The 22,890-nt window shown below is 42.9% G+C and overlaps 1 protein-coding gene across 3 annotated transcripts in view; it reads left to right on the top strand.

Annotated features, from left to right (window-relative positions):
• Nucleotides 1-10,560: 10,560 nt before the first annotated feature.
• Nucleotides 10,561-22,890, top strand: part of flna (filamin A, alpha (actin binding protein 280)) — a 49,664-nt gene continuing 37,334 nt past the window's right edge. For 2 of the 3 annotated variants that reach the window (XM_052058252.1, XM_052058251.1), the window contains exons 1-2: nucleotides 10,561-10,926; nucleotides 20,128-20,586. In XM_052058252.1, the coding sequence (XP_051914212.1) occupies nucleotides 20,217-20,586 (370 nt within the window). In that variant the 5' untranslated portion in view covers nucleotides 10,561-10,926; nucleotides 20,128-20,216. The remainder of the gene's footprint in view (nucleotides 10,927-20,127; nucleotides 20,587-22,890) is intronic. The other variant, XM_052058253.1, reaches the window with a different exon arrangement.

Raw genomic sequence — 22,890 nt, 5'->3', positions numbered from 1 at the left:
ACCGAACACAAAGTTCTATCTCTGAGGATGCATTGATTATGCTTGCCCAGATGTCATACTCTGTTTGTTATTGAATTACCGGTTGTAGCTTTGTGGCGCTTCTACACATACCTTTTAATGTTCTGTAGTTTGCTGGTAAACACCAAGTAAATCTGTGTCGGCTGTGGAGGAACATTATTACTGGATCAATGAGTCACAACTCTTATTTTAATCTCCATCATGGGCTGCCACTGAGTGAACTCTGACTGGGATTCCTGTGGAGTCTCATGTGAAGGTCATCTATCAGCTTTGGGACACTGCCATATCTTGTCTAATCCTGTTTTGTCTGAAACTCTCCAGACTTTCCTATGTCTGACGGGCAAGGATGACATTCTGAAGCATTCAAGGGAGCAAACACCAAAAGTATTCCTTCAGTAAGCGTTTGATTCTGGTGAGCTGCAGTGACGGGGAAACACACAGACACGCACTTCTGGGTGTGGCTGATAACACCTCATGTGAAAACGGAAATGGGTGCAGTTCATGTGATCTTTCCTGGGGTGTTGTTTGCAGGGACCAAGGTAAGCAGAAGGGTCAAGGTCAATTCCGGCTTACAAGAGCCAAAGAAAAAAAAATCTGAGCATTCGATGTATTTGTCCAGGGGGTTCTAAGTAGAGAAGGATTGAAATGGTGTACCAGGGCCCCGATTGAAATGGTGTACCAGGGCCCCGTGCCTGAGGGGCCTTAGAACTTTGAAACATTTTAAAGATTTCTTTCTATTATTTCCATATGTCAGTCAGAAAAAAAATAATGTCTTAAATATCAAGATTAATTACATTTTGCTGTTGAAAGTCTTTTAATTATATTTTTACAATGAAATTACCGGTAATAGTTTGTGACTACCCTCAACAGCCACCTTGCAAAATGCTAGTTACCCTCATTGCATTGCTCTATGTGCAATAAAATCTACAAGCATTAAAAAAATACTTCATTTGAATTTAATACACACTTAAAAGGGTCTTATTTGAATCCCAATTTTTAAGAGTTTGTATTCGAATAAATTTCAATTCAATTATCGTTTATTGTCCTGGCTAAAAAGATCAAAAGAATAATAAGAGAAAAAGTAATGTGAAATAATATCCAAAATACAAAATAAGCAAGAAATAAAAACAACAAAAATAAACCTTTTTCTCATATTTGGATCAAAATCAAGTTAATGGCATAATTGCCCTCGTTACTAGCTATTATAGTGCTCTGATTTTTTACAAACATTTATTTAACAGGAGCTTTAGTAATTGTAAGTAACGTGTAGGAAGCAAATTCTACAGTAATAGTTTTCTTTTAGTCAACTGGGGTCATTAATAGGCATTACTTTTGATATCTGATACTATGAGCTGGAACTTCAAACAATGCAATTCACATACCATTTAAACATCTTCAGGATAAATTGCAGTGAGTGCATAGTGCGGAGGGTTTAGGATGAAGTGGGGGCCCAGAACTTGGTGCAACAACCCATGTGTGCCTTTTGTGTAAGAACACTTAAAAAGATTGAAAACAGCTCAGCTGGAGAATCCGCAAGGGGTCAATTTCCCAATTGCTTTGTAGTGAACAAATACCAAGTTTAGAAAAAAGTATTTGATGACTTCAGGCCTGCAGTCAAAACGAAGTTAGGGGAGAACAGTAGAAACAGATTGTGTGCTTGTAAGACACAACTGACAGTATGTGGGAAAACTATGTTGTTCACTAATATCACCAACAGCACAAACATAAACACAGAAAGAATTGTTTTCTATGATTGATGAAATTACTCATAAACTATTATTTTATTTATATTATTCAGGATTAAGTTCCAGGTGGTGAGTCGTTTACTTGCCTGACTTCTTCTTGAAGCACTGCATGACCAAGACCATGGGACTATTCAATCCTTGGTCACCAAACCCTGAATGTCCCTGTTGGGGGGCCCTGCATAGGCCTGGACCCACCTTATTTTTACCCCGGGTGGTCATGAATTTGCATAAATATGTAATGTAGACTGGATGCTTATCACCAGCTGGAATGGGCTCCAGCTTCCCCCTGACAATGGAACATAAAATGGATGGATGGCAATAGTTCAGTCTGTTCATGATTGTGCTTTAGAGTCAGTGCACAAGGGTTATATCAAGCTAGGATCTGTTTTCATTTCAGCATGATTATTTACACAATGCACAAAGTAGGAGAAAGGTGGATGGATAGACAACTTGAAAGTCCCTGTTGTATTTTGATCCTTGTTTAACCCATGACTCTTGGAGGCTATAGGGGAGCTTTTCAACTATCGGGTTTATTTTCCGAGACGTGCCCAGGAAACTAGGGCCCGGCAAATAGCTTTTGTCTTTCGCATATTGCAATTCGAGAAGATCTGCTAACTCCTGCAATAGATTTGAGTTTCATGAGAGATCTTAGGAAATGTTTCCAAGCGTTCGAAGAGGGATGCCTCAATTTCCTCTGGCGAAGTATAGTTTTTGTGTAAGCATTGTCATAAGAGCTCAAGGCCATCTTCTGGCTTGTTCACATGAACTGCTGTGATGTTTTTAGTATGTCAGGATGCACTAAGAAGGCTGCTCGGACTGACATATCACTTTGAGGGGTTTGTGATGTTGTAGGCTGACGGTCGGGCCTGCATGCGTTAACATCATTCCACGAGGGTCGATTCGGTTCGTTGAATGCAGGGGTCGACATGACGCTCGTGTAGACATACTGTTGGGATTGCTTCACTTGGCCGTTTTGGTATGGGGTTGGATGGTACTAACCTGCTGCTCAGTGTCAACCTTGTCTTCCACTTTAGAATCTCATTCTTGAAAATGCATGTCCATAAAAATTCTCATGCACATCTAATAGGAGGAGGTGTTGTACCTGGGATGCCTGGTTTCATGAGATTAGAGGGCTGAAGTATCTCTTCAGCTGCAGCCTCCAGGACCTCAGCTGCAGCGAGCCCGGCTTTAGCTTCCACACTCTTGCTTCAGAGTGTTGCCTCGATGCGTGCCGTTTCAACTTCCATGTCGAGTTGGCGTTTGGCGTACTGGTCTGTGATTCGAGCGACTTTGGCAGTGACCCGACCTTGAGCTGCGGCCTGGCTTGCAATTGATGCACTAGAGCGCCGTGATGCAGATGAGTGGACCTGCGATCTGACTTTGAGTTGAGAGATCTGCAGTGTGGCCCTGGTGTTTGATATCTCACTGAATGGAGCAGTTCTTGACATATAAAAAATATTTCACTCTTCTGTCCTCGGTTAGTGCAAAGGACATAACCTGGACAGCAAGCTTAACATCGAAAGAGCTCCAAGAAAAGGACACGTACTTGTTGTAGCCTTTGTCAAGTGCAGGTTTGAACTGTCAATCTTACTGTTTTTTTCCTGAATTAAAAAAAAAGCACAAATCAAGACCCAAGTCAGTAAGTAGGTGATTGAAAAATGCTGAGTGGAATTTTCTGACACAACTGTGGATCAGGAAGTGTATAGATTGTACATGTATTTTTCCATGGAAACCGAAGATCTACAAAAACAAACAGAATCTGATTTTATGTCACAATATGTTGCCACAGCAAATGCAGAAATAGTTGAAAGAATGGCAAATTGCAGTGTGAATTAGACTCAGTCAGTCAGACAGACAGACAGATTAAGAGAAAAAGAGGTAGATGATCATAAACCGTGCTGCAATGACATTGATAATGAATTATAAATTATATTCCAGAAATGACAAAGAATCAAATGAACAAAGGACCCAGATCGTATCAGTGATGCTAATGGACCCGATGCTATTATAATCTTCTGTCAATGCTGTGACATCAAGTTTGTCCTGAATGGGTTATGATGGTTTAAATAAGAATGTCTGTAAGTCTGGCTCCCAGCAACTTGAACTCAAAAGAAAGTGGAGCTAAAATGCCACATGTAATTACACAGGCACTAAATCTCCAGCAGGGTACACTAAATACAATATCCAACATGTGTTTTGTGCCACCATGTGTGTCCATGTCTCCCGCTCTGCAGGTCATGTCTCTGCAGGTCTGTGCTGAGCTCAACTGCTTTAGTCATGAGATCATATGATGTCATCCCCTTCCTGCTGAACCCTCTGTGAGTGCACATAGTGAGACAGAGAGAACAAATGACAAGTCATGGCAATATAGGTTATGCGCGAGGGAGAAAGATGATTTTTACATGTGTATTTTCTCTTGATGCCTTTTCTGTTGGAAGTTAATATACTGTATAGCTTAACACCTTATTATTTTTTTATCTGTTTATTAGATAATTCTCTTCAAATTAATGCTCTAGTTATTCTGTTTGCTTCCAAATAATGGCTATGGTTTATGGCTATCAGTTTTGTTTCAGATATTTTGATTGATATAAAAACATATTCAGAATTAATCGAGCCGATTTGGATAGATGTTTGAAAGTGCTCTATAAATACAGTTGAGTTGAGATGAAAAAAAAAACCCCTCAAATCACCTAATACAGCTTGGATTACTTGTTCCATACCATCTATAATGGAAGAGGACCCAAAAGTAAACTAAAATGGTCAATGACAAACAAGTAGTCCATTCAAATGCACGGTTGATCCGAATCAATTTGTACCTTCTTTTACTGAAGATGTTTAAAAAAAAAAAACAAGAAACCAAACATTAAGAAAACATGTTTAGAATAGCTTGGAAACTGCATCACAGTTGATTATGAACTAATGTACCAGTTCCTTTCGATAACAAGGACAAGCTAGTACAGTACACTCCCATGCTGGCTACCATGCAGAACAGAAGTCGAGGCTTTGCTTGGGCACTGCAACATACATCTCAAGCATATTATCCAGACTGAGAAGAAACACATAGGAAAGAGTGGCTTTCCGAGGCCAATACACCACAATCAATCAATTCCATACCGGCCGCTGCTATTTTTTATGGTTAGGTCTTGTCATATTTTCTTCAGTTTATGGTAGTGCATTCTGAAAGTGCATTCCAACCAGTAGAAGCGAGTGAGATCAGCAGCACAGTGCCAGTCCATCCAGTGTGGTAAAAGTTAAAGCGGTATATAACAGAGCAGCCACAAAATAAACTGAAACAAAAACAGATGATAGAAGCTCTTTGGTGAATGGCAGATACTTAAAACAAAATGTTCAACGTGATTGGACAGTTACTGAGATGTTTGACATTTCGCACCGGGTATGATACTACTTGGATTCTTTGCTGTCGGGGTTGCTTGTATGGATGGACAAACGCGCACCAGGGAGTTCATCACATCCAGACATTTTCACTGCATGCTTCTGTTAATCTTGCATGAGGTCATTATTCTTTCCCCTTTATACGAGCTTCCAGTGAATCCAGATGCAAGACTAGAGATTTGGTGTCACTTTACATCTTATCACACACTCGTATGGCCAGACTAATACAAAGGTCGTCTGGAAACACACAACCAGACACGATGACGCACACAAACTCACAAGCAGCGCTTTAGTCACGCAGGTGTGCTATGTTTGTTTGAGGCGCATGTATACCTCTTTGTCATCATGTGCGAGATGATGCACATACAGCAAATCACACACATGCGATTGGTCAGTGATCCACTGGGGTCATGTTGATGTCATTGTGTTATCATCTAATCTCTCTGTGGGTCGGTATTTACATTTATGACCTGTGCCTTAGTATTCTATGCGACAAAGGAAATGGATTCATCGTGGAAGACTTCGAGCAAGAACGATAGATTCACAGGAGGCGAGATGGAGGAGAGGGGGAACAAATGAAAGAGAGATCAGTCATTCATAGCTGCTTCCTGCATCCCTCCGCCCCCTTAAAAGGGCAAAACTGCTGGAGCTCATCTGGCCATCCGAGTCTTAGTGCACCCCCGTCTTCAGTATTTGCTTTGAAGTGAATTTAATGGTGTGTGTTTCTCCCTAGGATCCGGGGACATAACAAAACCATACCGTACTGTCACTCTACAGAAACCAGGACCTCAAAAACATTTTCCATAATCCAATCTGCATCTCTTGTTTGTTGGCTTTACCCTCCTCCTCAACTGGTCTCTCACGGATCCTCTTCGCGGCTTAGTTCAACAAGAACCGACAGGGGCATGCTGGTCAACAGGGAATTCAATACTGCTTGCTTGGGGAAAGAGCCAAAGACAAGAAAAAATAAGAAGGCACACATACGAGGAGGCGGGGCAGGGGGTGGTGGTGGGGGTTGGTTGAGGGGGGGGGGGGGTGACCGAAATGAACGGTGTAAAAGGGGAAGAACGACAGGCAGCGAGAGGAAGGGAAATCTTTCCTTAAAAGGCTGTGTTTGTAGATAGAGAAGGGCGTCTCAATGTTTAAATGGACTTGTGAGTGAGCATTCCCAAGCTATTCTGTAATCTATTTGTTAACAGGTGTTTGGCGGGGCATCAAGATCAACAAGTTTCAGAAGCAAAACTAGACAAATACACGCTTACTTAAATGTTTGTATGTGTGCGTTTTCCTCGAAAAGAGTCTGTGATTGGATTGATATGTTGTGTTGTCACGTCTCCTACTGGGGAAACACATGTGCACCGTGCAGACACATAAATGTACACTTGCACAGGTACCGGTACATAGAAAAAGTAGCACGTTGAACTTAGGTAGTTTTTATTTTGTCAAGTGAAAAATAAAATCATATGCATCCAGATACATTTTTTTAAATGGTTGTATCTTCTACTTGTATCTGGATCCAGGTGATTTCATTTCATGTAACTACTCGATGAAATAAAAGGGAGTAAATTCAACATCTTTTTTTTCCCTAGTGTATGAATACGCTTGAACACACACTCATTGCTCTGGATAAATGAACTCCAAACATCAATTCGTCTTGGAAAAGGTCCAGATTTCTGTCCCTCCCGATTTGTCAACCGTCTTGTCCAATCTGTGTGATTGTCTTAATATGGCCAGGGAGTGCAAAGGCACCCATGTAGGAGTCGCTAAAGTAAATGTCCCAATGGTACTGGCCTCTTTTTCCAAACAAGAGTCAAGTGTTTATTTAATCTTTGAAAGGAACCTACATTATGTGGGGTTTTGCTACTTACTGGAAGACAATGCAGTTTTACTCTGTCCTGTAGCTATATTTAAAGTTGTGTTGCTTTTCATTACATGTGTGTATTAAACTTTTTAGCCTGGTTTGATGCTACAGGAAAATACATTTTATATGCATGAGGAAATATTTTAATCTTTGTCTTACTGTGTAGTCAAACACTTACCCAATACCAAAGCGCTGTTTATTCTTTTTGTGTGTGTGTTTGACATGAGTGGAATTGTGCTGATGCCACCTTTCCCTGTTTTTTCATTTGTGGTGTCGCAGTGCTGTCTGAGTGCCAAGTAACCAAGGGAACCAGTGTGAATAGCGACTTCCATTTTTCCGGGATTCACATATAGGAGATGTTTGTGAAGTCAACGTGCCCACATGCCCTGCGATTGACAAGTGATCGCTCCATGATGTAATCCACCATTCACCAAGTCAGCTGCAATGGACAATTACAGCACACTCATGGACAGAACAAGTATACCCCATAAATTCTACCCAGCAACAAATAGCCATATAAACGTGATCATTAAAAGGATGTAAATTATCAATGCGAAACCAATATTTTTTCCATTAAAAAAGAGGTCAGACTCCTGAAACGTAAATAGATGGTGTTTGACTGCAAATGACAATCATCATCCACAGCTCACTCAGATGGATTGCGAACCTCACACATACTGATATGCACACTGACCACAGTCCTCATTAAGTGGACACTGCAACCAAAGAGGAAATCGGAAGTCCTCGGCTGTTGTGACTCACCCTGTTGAGAGACGTCCGAGGCTTCAATGCGGTGAGTTACTATGATCGCTGCTCCCTCGTTGTATTAGCATCTCAACTTATCATCGTACATGACACAGCGCTTGTGGTAGCAGCTTGAGGAATGCGCAGTAAGTGTGGGGCTGCGTATTTTTTAGTTGTGTTTTGGTTTCATGACAGCGGACTGTGGGTCTCTCGCAGCGTGATTCTGTTGGCTATGTTGCATTTGTTTTGCTTTGCTTAGATTGTTGGTTCTGTGTCATGATTGTGTTTAATAGGATGTCATTTTTTGTTGTAGATTGACAGGTAGAAAGGTGTGGCATTTTCCTGACAGGCAGGGGTTATTCAAGGGTCGGAGATTTTGACAACACAATAAAACCATGCTGCTTGATGCAGGTTTTTTAACAACCCCCTTGCTTTCAATGAAACCTTACCGCAGAGTCACAAATTACTAATAATTTCTCTTTGTGATAGTCCTGCAGATACAGTAAAGGCGACTGCAGATGAGGTTTCAAATTCAAATTGCATTTTGTTAAAACAGAAAAGCATCTTTTTCATCAAGACAAGGCATTAAACGAGATCCGACTTTGAGCCGTCATATAGTGACAGAGTTCAAATGTAGGCAAAGGGCCTTCTGATGAACCTGCAGAGATGCTCCTGATAGTTGCGTGCAAAATTCAAATCGCTGTATGTTTTTTGTCAACAGTCCATCATGTGCATTGTACAGCATTCTGTACTTTTTTTTTAGAAATTATTGGTCCAAAGTCATTTTTCACAGCTCATGTATTACAACCACTAATGCAGCCATTGATAAGTGTCGTATGATTCACATTTTCTGACACCCTCTCGGGCCCTTATTTGACACTTTCTTCCAAGTTACAAGACTGCTTTGTCATAGCGCAGGCACAAATACCCTCTTTTCATTGTGTTATGATGTGACGGGCTATGGGTGGTGCAACAGCTGGCCGAGTTGACGCTGTGTTCTAAAAACTTTTACGTGTATGCAGAGTTCCAAATTAAATGTCGATCATCATCTGAATCGTTAAAAGATGCATCACCCAAAATATTAAAACGTCCATTGTGAGACTTGATTCACCTATCCACATTGTGATGCTTTAATGGTAATTGTCTTACGTTTGACCGAACGATTGAAGTCCAATGTACTTTATTTGCTTCCACTGCTGTTTAAGCGTGACTGATTTGCCGGCTTTTAAGTGGTCATAAAGCTCCTTTATATTTCACAAGTCTAAAAGTGGTCCTCCTTTTAATGAGTAACATTTTTCCACATCTATTCCAGTTGGTTATACGGGATCAAGGTTTATGTGTGTTGAGTGCCTTTGACTTGGAGGCAAAAGCGGGATTAGTTGAGACAGCAAGAAAAACGAATGTGGCATATTTGATTTGCCCACCCAAAAAAGTGACATCACCCATGTGGAGTTTTTAGAAGTTATATTAGCAGATCAGAAAGTGACATATTTGTAAAAAGCCTGTATACAAGAGTTAATGTATGTTAATGTGTGCGGCAGCTCAGGGAAGGATGCCATTTCACGTCTGGCTCATGTACAGCTTCATATATTTATGCACAACACCTTGAACAAGAGGCAGAATGACAAGAGGCCTTAGGAGAATTTTAAACAATCACTTCCAGTCAAACATTGAACCTCTTTACTTTCCTTAACTGGCAAACAAAGACAAATTATAGGATAAAACATTTCAGATAATGGATGGATGGATACTTTTTACAACAATTGCAAATGTTTCTGCTTTGTTTTGCTTGTTGCGTCCAATTGATTATAATACATAAAGTTGACCTTATTCACAATCATTAGATCATCTGTTACTTTATCGAGGCTCTTTGCCCTTTGCTGTTCTTGCTTGTCACCTTGTTTTTCTCGCACCAATTTCAATCAGCCACGAGTCCTATTTCTTCTTCGATTGTTCCTTTCTTTTGTGTATTTCCTCCCTCTCTGGCTCTCACAGGTCAGTCTTAGTACTTAGTCAGGCGTTTTGCAGACAGATTGCACACCCAGAGTCACAAAAGTCACAAACCGACATTGGTTTGTAATGAGTCGACGGGCTAGCGACTATATTTTTTAAGCGAGATCATATACTGCCGTGTGTGCACTTGCAACTATATATCATTTACAACAGCGCTTGAAAAGTGCAAAACTGTAGCCTATTTCTGAGAGTGCTTCAAGCAGATACTGTAAATGAAAACACTGAACCTCGCCTTGACTGCACCTATATGTATCTCGATAAAAGCTTCTCATCAATTAGATGGATCATTGCTATTCCTGTCCTTGCCATTTCTGGAAAAAGCCGCATCAGTCACAAAAAAATATTATTGCGTGTGAGATCTGCTAATGTAACTTCTAAAAACTCCACATGGGTGATGTCACTGACCGCCTGGCTCACAAGCCCAACAGCAAACATCTGGCTGTAATTAATACAACACACACACGCGCGCGCACACACACGCGCGCGCACACACACACGCACACACACACACACACACACGCACGCACACACACGCACACACTAAACAGGGGTTAGCGTTTATAAGTACAATTTTCATGGCGTTTCCAGAGAGTCATGACTCCCTAAATCTTAATCCTCTTTTTTTGTCCGATTTCTTCTCTTTCTTCTCCTTCTTTCCATCCCTTCTCGGTCCTCCCTCTCTTCAGTCTTCACTCCTCCTCTGGTTCTGTCCTCCCACCATGATGAATCGTAAGCAGAGCATTCTTGACTTTTTAGCGAACACTCAGCTGGGGGCTAGGGCTCTCACATTATACACACGGGAGCACACACACGCACAAGCAAAATTATAGAAGTACGTGCGCCGCACGAGGCGATGACATCACACCTTTGATATTCTTTAGGCGGGGTCGTGACGTCAAGAGGCGAGTCGGGGCAGCGAGTGACACCCCCACCGCACCTCTGATGCTTCCACTAGTCCACCAATTAAAGCACTCGCTCTCAGAAGAGAGTCCGGCAGCAAAAAGAGCGGAGGGACTACTTTTTTTTCCTCTTCTGTTTGCACCAGCACGAGCCTGTAAACTTTAAAAGTCAATCCCCGTCTGCCGGCAGCTCGCGTGGGAAGGACCCACGCAGGACAGCGGAGACAGACAGGCTTGCCCCTCAAGAGAGCATGTAAGTTTCTTTTTGAAAGACAATTGTCAAATAAAGTGGGAGATTGTTTTACTCAAATTCGGTCTGTGTAGGTGTGAGTGTGTGACGCAATCCCGTGTAAACATTCAGCTCCCTTTTTATTTGTTATTATTTTTTTCAACACCCGAATCGTCCATGCGTGCAGGTGACCGTGCTGTGGTAACTTGTCTCTGATCCTCTTAACCAGACTTCATTTTTGTCGTCTCACAAAATAAGGTAATCCACGGACAGTTATTGTTTTTTTTTTTTTTTTTTAACCAGCGATGGGTTGGGGAATTGGGGAATCGCGCAAGCCTGTTTTCTATCCCGGTTGAGAGTGCATCATGAATTGTCCGTTATTTATGTGAGCATCGCCAGTCTTAAGATGTTGTCTTTTTGATTGGGAGCGGGGGGACGGGGGGGGGGGGGGGTTGGGTCGGGTAATATTACCATTGTGGCACACTTAATGTGAAATAATGATAAGGTGCTTCTGATTTATATTCGTTTACTCGTAATTACGGTATTCAATTACGTGTAAGTGAAGTCTCACTACAGGTTTTCTTGTGTAAAATCGACAAAATAAAATTGTTGCCTTTTAGTGTATGCATTATGTGTATTATTTGACAAAATAATCCATGTCCCCGCCCCTCCCACCCTCCGACACACACTTTGATCGTGCGTAACTTTTAAGTGTCCATGTAGAACTTTAATCTCAATTGGGGTTTACCTTCTTTTTCAGTGTCTGCTGATAAACAAACAAAGCAATAGTGTGTGTCTGGCCTAAAACGTTGAAAGTCTGTGGTGGGTGGGATCTTTAATATGAATGAAAAGAGCAATATTCATGTGAAATGCAAAATACTTCTGGTTCCATAATGTGCTTTATAACTTGTCTCGAGACATGGGCAAAGGAGAAATCAATATCGGTAGAATTATTATGAGTTTTTGGTTCAATTTGCCTTGTTATTTTGTTTATTTCGTCGAGTGTGTAGATATAATTATCCGATTTGAATTGAATGCTGTACTGTATGTCAAGATAGATGTTTATGGAATTAAATTGATTTTTGCAAGAAGTTAACCCTGCAATGTTGGATTTTGTTTGTTGATGTTATGCACCCCCAGCAAAATGGCTGTAGCCAATCGTGGCTGGTAGTGGGCATCCCAATGATCGGGTAATTATGATTTACAAGAGCAAATACTAATTTGAGTGTAAAATGGAAGTGTTCTTTATCTGCCACATGACACATTTGACCAGTGATCCCTGTCACTTTGAATGAATTGCAAGATAGGAAAATATTGTATTTTACATGTGCTGGTGCCATGTGCTGGTTAGAGAGCGTTTGTTTCTTCTGCTTGGCTGTGTGGCTGACTGGGTGTGGTGGGCTGTGACGACAAGTCGTTGGTATGGCCAACTGGCACTCAACAGCATCACAGGGGAGAGGAAGAAATTTAGGATCAAGGTGAGGCATGTATTTCACCAATGAGGATTTTAATTCATTAACATCACCTGGACACTTGTACTTTTGGAAACTAGCTGAATCCTTTCAAAGGCTGCATTTAAAGCCTTGAAGTTGTCACTGTCACATTGTCCTTTTCAAAGGCTTTTATGAAAAAATCATTGCCTTGATTTTGAACAAGTAGTGCCACCAGGAACATAATCATCTTGAGAAGTGGTTATTACAAAAATATTTTAAAACCTATTACGAGTAGGCCACAGAATCAGCTGATGAGTGCCATTATCACCAGAGCATACTTCCTGATTTATATTATGTTGTGATATTGTTGCATTTTCTTTAGCAGAGAGTTGATTCATTCATCGACAAAAGGTGCAATTAGATTATGCACCTTTATAATGCATTCATTCTGTAATACTGAGAATAGAAATGTTACTGGAAAACACAATGCCTTTCCACTGAGAGTCCTTCGGGCACGTTTAGATAACAAAATTTATGTGATATCTAAGATTATGATGGATATCATTGTCCCGGTAACCGACATTTATTCGTAGTATATAAAAGTGCATTAAGTCAAAATCTGGTTTTGTCTGAAAGGCAGGTTGTGTGCAGTACAACAAGTAGTCACTAGAGGGAGACACAGAACATCAAAAGTACGAGCACCGTCTTATCAGTCATCAGGGTCGTGGTCGTGTTTGCTATTTCAGGTACCGGTACTATTGAATTCCAAAAACATGCATGGCAGACTGATTGAACACACTAAATTGTCCCTAGGTGTGAATGTGAGCGGGCATGGTTGTTCATTTCTGTGTGCCCTGCGATTAGCTGGCAACCGGTTCAGGGTGTCCCCGCCTACTGCCCGAAGACGGCTGGGATAGGCTCCAGCAGCCACGCAACCCTAGTGAGGATTCAGCGGTTCGCAAAAAGGATGGATGGAATGGATGGATTGAAACAATAGCTTACAAAAAAGTAAAGTGCATTTCACCTACTCTCCTTCCTCTTAAGGAGGCCCAGAATAGATGATTTCTGTAAATGCACAACCTTTAACGCATAAAATTACAGTCGTGGTGTTATGCATGTAAGTCACCTAATGAGAACATTTTGGAAAATTGAAAAATATTTCAGGACCTCGTTGGGTCAAAGTTTAGGCCCTCTTAAGATTAGTGAATAAATTATATAACTAAGAGAGAGAGAGAGAGGGAGAGAAAGATTTAACAAAAATGAATTTTATTCGGGTGATATTAAGTATGCGGCTCATAAGTGGTTCAATTAGGTTATTTTAGGGAGTGGGGGGTGGGGGTTCCTCAAATTCTCTATTGACCGGCTACACACACCCACGCACACACAGAGACAAAGGCAAAAGCATTCATGGCTTCAGGCTGCACTGAGTCGACTGGTGCTGAGCTCCTTATTTAGACAAAGAAGCTGCAGTCACATCTCTCCGTCTTTAGTAAGGAATCCAAAGACTTTAAACTTGTGGTGCTTGTGATATGTTCAAAAAGTTAGGGAGCCATAATCCTATAACAGTATGAAGAGGGTTACTTCTTCAAACATGCAATTATTCACTGTCAGAACTTGGACACATCTTTCCGTGTCTGTTTGCACTCATCTTTAAAGGTCTACATCATGGGTGGTAAACTCCAGTCCTCGAGGAGAACTATCCTGAATGTTTTAGGTTTTAATCTTAGTTATCAGGCTCTTGTAGAGCTTCCTAGTGAATTAATGATTTTATTTGAATCAGAATTTGAATTTGAATCAGGTTTGCAGGTGTTGCAGCAGGAAGAGATGGTAAACAGGCAGGATGCAGGACAAGTAGCCCTTGAGGATTGGAGTTTGCTGATGCTGTTAATTCATGACAATGGTGGCCTCACCATTACAGTGGGTGATGGCCCTATGCAGTGACTGATTCCCAACATGTGTGTTGTGGCACATTAGTGCTATTTGTGAGAAGATCAGATGTGCAGTGGAAAATTGTCCAATTTTTAAAGTCTGAAAAAAAAAATATTTTGCAAACAGTACAGTAATGTATCTTTGTTTAACTGTCAGCGATATAAAGTGACAGGCTAAACAACTAAATACTGATGACATAAGGAATACGCACACATATATATATTATATACATACACACACACACATAAAAAAAAATCCTCATCTCACCCCTCGGGTGGTGTCCGTCCCTCATTCAGCTCGGGTCCTCTACCAGAGGCCAGGAAGCTTGAGGGTTCTGCGCAGTATCCTTGCTGTTCCCAGCACTGCACATTTCTGGACTGAGATGTCCGATGTTGTTCCCGGGATCTGTTGCAACCACTCATCTAGTTTGGGGGTCACTGCCCCGAGTGCTCCGACCACCACAGGCACGACTGTCACCTTTACCTTCCAGGCTCTCTCCAGCTCCTCTCTGAGCCCTTGGTATTTCTCGAGTTTCTCATGTTCCTTCTTCCTGATGTTTCCATCACTTGGGACCGCTACATCCACTACAACGGCTTTCCTCTGCCCTTTATCTATGATCACGATATCTGGTTGGTTCGCCATTACCATCTTGTCAGTCTGGATCTGGAAGTCCCACAGGATCTTCGCTCTGTCATTCTCCACCACCTTCTGTGGTGTTTCCCATTTTGACCTTGGGGTTTCCAATCCATACTCCGCACAGATGTTTCGGTAGACTATGCCAGCCACCTGGTTATGGCGTTCCATGTAGGCTTTTCCTGCCAGCACCTTACACCCTGCAGTTATGTGTTGGATCGTCTCAGGTGCCTCTTTGCACAACCTACACCTTGGGTCTTGTCTGGTGTGGTATATCTGGGCCTCGATGGCTCTGGTTCTCAAGGCCTGCTCCTGAGCAGCCAGGATGAGTGCCTCTGTGCTGTCCTTCAGGCCAGCCCTCTCTAGCCACTGATAGGACTTCTTGAGATCAGCCACTTCAGTTATGGTCCGGTGGTACATCCCGTGTAGGGGCTTGTCCTCCCATGATGGTCCCTCTTCCAGCGCCTCATCTTCTGTTCCCCATTGTCTGAGACATTCTCTGAGTACGTCATCCGTTTGAGCCTTCTCCTTGATGTATTCATGGAGCTTGGATGTTTCATCCTGGACAGTGGCTCTCACACTCACTAGTCCCCGGCCTCCTTCCTTTCGGCTTGCGTACAGTCTCAGGGTGCTGGATTTGGGATGGAACCCTCCATGCATGGTTAGGAGCTTTCGGGTCTTAACGTCCGTGGTCTGAATCTCTTCCTTTGGCCACCTTATTATTCCTGCAGGGTATCTGATCACTGGCAGGGCATAGCTGTTTATTGCCCGGGTCTTATTCTTGCCATTGAGCTGGCTTCTTAGGACTTGCCTCACTCGCTGGAGGTATTTGGCCGTAGCCACTTTCCTTGTTGCCAGTTCGAGGTTGCCATTGGCTTGTGGTATACCAAGGTACTTGTAGCTGTCCTCAATGTCTGCTATTGTTCCTTCAGGGAGTGAGACCCCTTCAGTGCGGACTAACCTTCCTCTCTTAGTCACCATCCGACTACATTTCTCAAGCCCGAATGACATCCCGATGTCGCTGCTGTAGATCCTGGTTGTGTGGATCAGGGAATCTATGTCCCTTTCGCTCTTAGCATACAGCTTTATGTCATCCATGTAGAGGAGGTGACTGATTGTAGCTCCATTTCTGAGGCGGTATCCATAGCCTGTCTTGGTGATTACTTGGCTTAGGGGGTTCAGTCCTATGCAGAACAGCAGTGGGGAGAGTGCATCACCTTGGTATATGCCACATTTGATGGACACTTGGGTAAGTGGCTTGCCATTGGCTTCAAGTGTGGTTTTCCACATCCTCATCGAGTTCGCAACGAAGGCTCTTAGGGTCCTGTTCACCTTATACAACTCCAAGCATTCAGTGATCCATGTATGTGGCATCGAGTCATAGGCTTTCTTGTAATCAATCCAAGCTGTGCACAGGTTGGTACGTCGGGACCTGCAGTCTTGTGCGACTGTTCTGTCAACCAGGAGCTGATGTTTGGCTCCTCTGGTATCCCTACCAATGCCCTTCTGCGCTTCGTTCATGTATTGATCCATGTGTCCACTTATCTTAGCCGCAATGATGCCTGACATGAGCTTCCATGTTGTGGAGAGACAGGTTATTGGCCGATAGTTGGATGGGGCTGCACCCTTCGAGGGATCCTTCATGATCAGGATCGTTCGCCCTTCGGTTAACCATTCTGGGTGAGTCCCATCCCTCAGCAGCTGGTTCATTTGTACTGCTAGGCGCTCATGGAGTGCTGTGAGTCTCTTTAGCCAGTAGGTGTGGACCATGTCCGGGCCTGGTGCTGTCCAGTTCTTCATATCTGAGACTCTTTCCTGTATGTCTGCCACTGTTATGGTAACTGGGTTCTGTTCAGGGAGGTTGCTGTGCTCCTCTCTCAGGGTCACCAGCCATTGTGCACTGCTGTTATGTGCAACCTCCTTCTCCCATATGCCTTTCCAGTACCTTTCAGTTTCCAGTCTTGGTGGGTCAGCTCTGTTGTTAGGACCCTGCCACTGAGCGTACACTTTCGCAGGTTGTGTTGCGAACAGCCTGTTTATTCGTCTGGCCTCATTCTCTTTCGTGTACCGCTTTAGGCGACTGGACAAGGCTTGGAGCCTTTGTTTGGTTTGTTTGTTTGGTTTCGAGTGCTTCAGGTATGGTCATCTGGATGTACCTCTCGGGTATCGGCCTTTTCATCACACCTCTCTGGGCCTCCGTCAATTGACTCACATCTTTCCGGGCCGCCTTGATCTTAGCCTCCAACCGTCTTTTCCATGGTGGGTAACGTATCTCATGGCTCCCATGGTTGCTCTTATAGCCCAGAGTCTCCAGGATCACTGATGCTGAAGCGTATATCAGCTCATTGGTTTCTGTGATCGTTACGGTAGGGATCGCCCTCAGTGCTGCATTCACACTTTCTATGAGACTTTCAGATGGTACTTCACATAGCCGTTGTAATCGGTTTCTAGGTTGCCCAGCTTTCATTCTCGCCATGATCTTAGCTTTCAGGTCAGTTGCTGCCTCGCTCAGCATTTCATTCATTGGGGCTGGCCACCCAATCTCATCATCTGCATTCATTGGGGCTTGCCTCCCAATCTCTTGTATGACCTCCTCCTCTGATCTGGCAGCCTGGGGCCCTTCACCATGGAACCTGCGTTGTACCTCATCAATCTCAAGTTGTGACAGCAGTTGCCGTTTGTGGATGTTGGAACACTGAGCTACTAGTTGTTTCGCGGTCAACCGTGACTGTGGGTTTCGAAGTAACCATTTAGCCCACATTCTCTGCATGTAACCCCTCTGACTAGGGTTGCTTGAGTAGTAGCATTCCAACAGAGCCATGTTATCGCATCTCGCCCATCTCCGCTTTGTTCCAGTAGCCCATTTTTCATCAAGGTGCTCTGGTTCCCCAGCACCTGACGCAGACCTTGTTTGGCCGGGCGACGTCTGAGCCGGCATGTCATTCGTTTTATTGTCTCTCATCATTGTATGAGGTAGGCATTAGCGTGAAGGATCTTGCCCAAGGACCCACACTGGATGGTGTTATGTGCTCATTTTTTTTTTGCCCCAAGCGGGATATATATATATATATATATATATATATATATATATATATATATATATATATGTGTGCGTCGTCCCGCACGCGGTCTGTCCTTCCGTCTGTCCCTTTTCAAAACGTACCTACTTCACCGTGCCGCTGCGCGCCGCCACTGCGCCGCTCAGGCAGTGGCTCACTACGATCGCGCGGGCATCTTAGCGAAAAAATGTTGTCTACCCACAAGCATTGCAATGAAATTGTTAGTTATTTATTAGCACTAAACATCTCTTTATTTTCGCGATAAGCAATGAAGATAAACAAAAAGTTGAACCAAGCAACAACACTTTCATGGGCCGAAGGCCCACCATACCAGCCTTCCGCAGGAACTAGCTGATGAGCCGCCCGGAGGGCGGGGAACCAGCTAGTATATATATATATCTACATATATATTGCGCGTCGTCCCGCATGCGGTCTGTCCCTTTTCAAAACGTACCTACTTCACCGCGCCGCTGCGCGCCGCCACTGCGCCGCTCAGGCAGTGGCTCACTACGATCGCGCGGGCATCTTAGCGAAAAAATGTTGTCTACCCACAAGCATTGCAATAAAATTGTTAGTTATTTAGTAGAGCTAAACATCTCTTTATTTTTCGCGATAAGCAATGAAGATGAACAAAAAGTTGAACCAAGCAACAACACTTTTGTGGGCCGAAGGCCCACCTTACCAGCCTTCCGCAGGAACTAGCTGATGAGCCGCCCTCCGGGCGGCGAACCAGCTAGTAAATATATATATATATATATATATATATATATATATATATATATATATATATATCATTTTGTTTCGTGTCAACTTTCCTTCCAAATCAAAGACAAACTTCTTCCTTGAAAATACCCTTGCTGTTGTTTTTTTTTCTTTTTTATCCGTCCAGAAAAGACAACAGAGGGGTTGGTTGAATTCTGCCGAGACATTCTCTGAGATCTTTAAAGATAAAACTGCACACTGCAGACAATGACGATACACACATTGACAGTTCTGGCCATGCACCAGTAATGGTAATCATACAAAATGTGTGTGACTGGGCATCAGAATAAAAGTTGAAAATTAGACATGGGCAAAAACCCTCTTACATTTCAATGGTTTGTGTTACCCACATTTTCCCAACAGGCGCCAGTTTACTCCCCAAGTACCACCGTTGGCCTGTTCTAAAAATACCTCATCAATATGATGTGACAGAAAAAGTAAACACTTGCAGTTCATTATAGAAATAAAAGCGTGACGTATTGATACTTCTCAGTTTACTACTTTGTTAAATCGTGGTTGATAATAATTGTGAAAAATGATTAACATGATCCATGTCTTCACAGAGATGAATAACATAAATTATTCATAATAAGACAATTAGTAAAGGGGAGGCTGAACAAACAATAATTTCACAATTGTGCATCAAAATGGTATCGCTTTGCAATGATCAGTACCCAAGAAATCTGTTTCAAAAAGGATGGTGACCCCTGGGTTAGATCACAGTCACAAATAACAGATAAAAATAGGGGCAATAAAGTGTTGAATCAACCAAACTGTGTTTGCGGAAGAACGAAGTATTCAATAAACCCACACACAGAGATAAGTACCTTAAAGCTGGGGGAGTGTGAAGACCACTGGTACATTGTGCTGTCTTGCAATGTTGTACTTTATATCATATTTTCTCTGGATAAATGCAAGTGGTTTTCACATTTTACACGGTGAAGGGATTGGGAATGTCTCTAAAGCGTGGAATAAAAATACAAAAAAGGTGGAATTTCAGGGGGCGAGGCTAAACATTCCGGAAGTGTACCGTGAGCCAATTGCAATCATACATGGATTAAATGACAAATCACGTCAAGTAACGCAGTCTTCAAAGTATATTTCACATGCTGTAATACCATAATACAGTATTCATATTTTCGACAACGTTTACCCTTATTCTGGTTGTGGTAGAGCTGCAACCTATCATCGCTGACTTTTCTTGAGAGGCGGGGGGACAATTGCAATGGGTTAAAAAAAATCCCTAATGGTCGCCCGAGGAACTTTTTTCCGCCGGTGCACTTTCGTCCCTAAACATTAACACCTAATCGTTTGGATATTAAATATTTGATTTAATTCCTTTATTTGTGTTATAAGAAATATTTTCTTGCGTTCCAAACTTTCCGTCTTGATTTGTTTCTGTTAAACAGACGAGGCCGAGTTGTAGCGAAAAGGAAAAGTTGAACAGACTCCACCCAGAAACAAGGCGGCGAACCGAGAGACAGCCAACGCTATAAAAATGAGTGGTTCCCACCCCCGTCTCCACCAGAGCACCGTGCCTGCTCCCAACGCTCTCTCCACGGACAAGGACGCCGAAATGCCCGCCACGGAGAAAGACCTGGCCGAGGACGCGCCGTGGAAGAAGATCCAGCAGAACACATTCACCCGCTGGTGTAACGAGCACCTGAAATGCGTCAACAAACGAATTGGCAACTTGCAGACGGACCTCAGCGATGGCCTGCGGCTCATCGGTCTGTTGGAGGTGCTGTCCCAGAAGAAGATGTTCCGAAAGTACAACCAGAGGCCCACCTTCCGCCAGATGCAGCTGGAGAACGTGTCCGTGGCCCTGGAGTTCCTGGACAAGGAAAACATCAAGCTGGTGTCCATAGGTGAGTCACGATGCTTGAATCGGACGTCTTTATGGTACCTTAACATTGCTGACCACAAAGATGCTAATATGTAAGACATTGATCGAATCAATATACTATGTTGCCCAAAAGGTAAGAAACACTTACGTTTTCCGACACAATATTCTATGTTTGTTCTCATTGACATGTATGACTAATCACTTTTGACCAGGTGCAGTGATTACATTGTGTCGCAATTACCCATTAAGTCTCCGTAAAAGGGGAGACAGACGTTTTATTGCAACCCCATGAACAACTATCTGGGACTGTAGACGTGCCAGTGCCATCAAGCAGGTTCAGGAGGGCTACAAGAAAGTGTTAACGTTTGTCAGTGTTTAGTGAAAAAGCAGGCGGTTCCCCGTGTGTGTGCGCGCGTGTTGTCTGCATTGCTTTGTCCCCTCCATTCTGCACTTGATTTGGGGGGACTGGGAAGAGGTCGCTCCTTGCCGGCAGCCTGAACATTGCTCGCCCACCTTGAGTCCAAACTGTGGGTCGGTATTTACTTCAGGCAATCTCTGACCAGAGGAGGACTGATCCCGGATGAACCTGCTTGGACATATAGTATTAGGCCTATTGACTGTGCTATGCCGATGTGGGATGGGGTTTCCATGGTATGACTACTTGACTCCGGCCTGGTCACATCAGGTTGGATCAAATGGACTTTGCTTGGATGTAGCTTCTTGTATATTGATGGTCTAGCATCGTAACAGCAGACTTTGAAATCCTGGGGGAAGTCATTATGAGCTGACTTTTGTGACATCTCTGTGTAAATACTCAAGTGTTGGTGGCGCTGCAATGAATGAACCCACAAGAGCACTTAATGGGGTTTAGACCTCCATGAAGGCCAAATTATAATAACGGATGGAAATACATTTCTCCTACCAAGCTTTGCAGCTAATACAATGCTGTATGTATGAAAGCTGGAACAATAAACTAATAGGCAGCCATAATACTGCTATCTTTGGAACACTTGAATTCCCTGTAAAATGAAAATAAATCTTTTTAATTTGACACATGACAGAGTTGTTGACAGTTCTGATAAATTTGAATTAAAAAAAATCGGCAGCTGTATTAAACAAGGCTTCAGAATCTCAAAAGAAATAAAGCCATTGTCTCACAAATTCTGTGGGCATGTCCATTGAATGCGTAAAACTACATCCTGATGAAAAAGGCATGGTGCGTCTAGCAACTTTTATACCTATTACACATCCCTATAATTTGAGCTCTGAAAATGTATTTGTGTAAAGAGGCAACATGACAAAAATGAGTCAAAATGCTTAGTCTCATTGTAAGCGGGGATATCACCAAGAGAAATGGTCTGTCAACACAACGGCGTCCAAAATTATATTCAGTAGCTAATTTAATATCCTAAAAGAATTCCTAATTATGCCTTTATTGATTAAAATGGCACGGAGTGCTGTGCTGGTGCTCACTGTTGGCAAGCAGGCGTGGTCACATGACGCACAGCAGATTAACATCACAAAAGCAACGCCTGTCCTCTTCCCAAACTCTTTTCAAAGCCACGATACAATACATAAAACAATGAGCCTACCAGACACGTTTACTTGAGCGGAAATGAATCTGCACAAACCCGCGTCTGATGCCTGTTGCTGCTTTTAGCTGGCGAAGGTCTGCTTTGCACGGATATAATCAGTGCTATGTGACTTGGTCCTCAGACTGGATATTTTAATTTTGCTCTTGTTTTTCGCCCGGAGTCCTACAGCGGGTGGCACTTGTTGTCACCTGCGCGTGCGTGCTTTGAGCGCTTATAATTGGCGCTCTGTGGGTCAGTCACGCAAATCTGAGATTTTGCTCTTTATTCGCAACAGCAATTGGTTTTAAACTGGTCGTTTAAAACCAATTGCTGACCTGGTTTTAACACCTGACACCTGACCTCTTAGGTGCTGTGATGTTCTTTTCAGTCAACAACAGGTAGCAGAGATGGATAAAAATGGGTGGATTTTGCTGCCTATTTCTTACTACACAAACACAATAGTAACCAGAATTTCTTTTTTAGGTTGATGGGTGCGTGTATACCATATTGTAATATTTATTTTTACTTCCACTGTAAGAGCACTTGGGGGAGGGGGTGGGCGACTATCCATGGGGAAATATTCCTCTGCCTGACACCAGTCTGGCAATGTCCATGTTAGGCCAATTAAAGATGACCTTTAAGTTGGTCTCAATACAGTTCAATTCCATTTTTGCTAGTGGCAGTAATGAATGTTGTGCCTCACGACAGCTGAAAACAAGCAAAGCATTTCACTCTTGTGGAAGTAGCATTTG

Source organism: Hippocampus zosterae, chromosome 2, assembly GCF_025434085.1.
Source record: "Hippocampus zosterae strain Florida chromosome 2, ASM2543408v3, whole genome shotgun sequence".
In the NCBI taxonomy this organism is placed as follows: Eukaryota; Metazoa; Chordata; class Actinopteri; order Syngnathiformes; family Syngnathidae; genus Hippocampus; species Hippocampus zosterae.
Note: the sequence above shows the minus strand (reverse complement) of the source record. Positions and strands in the feature narration are given on the sequence as shown.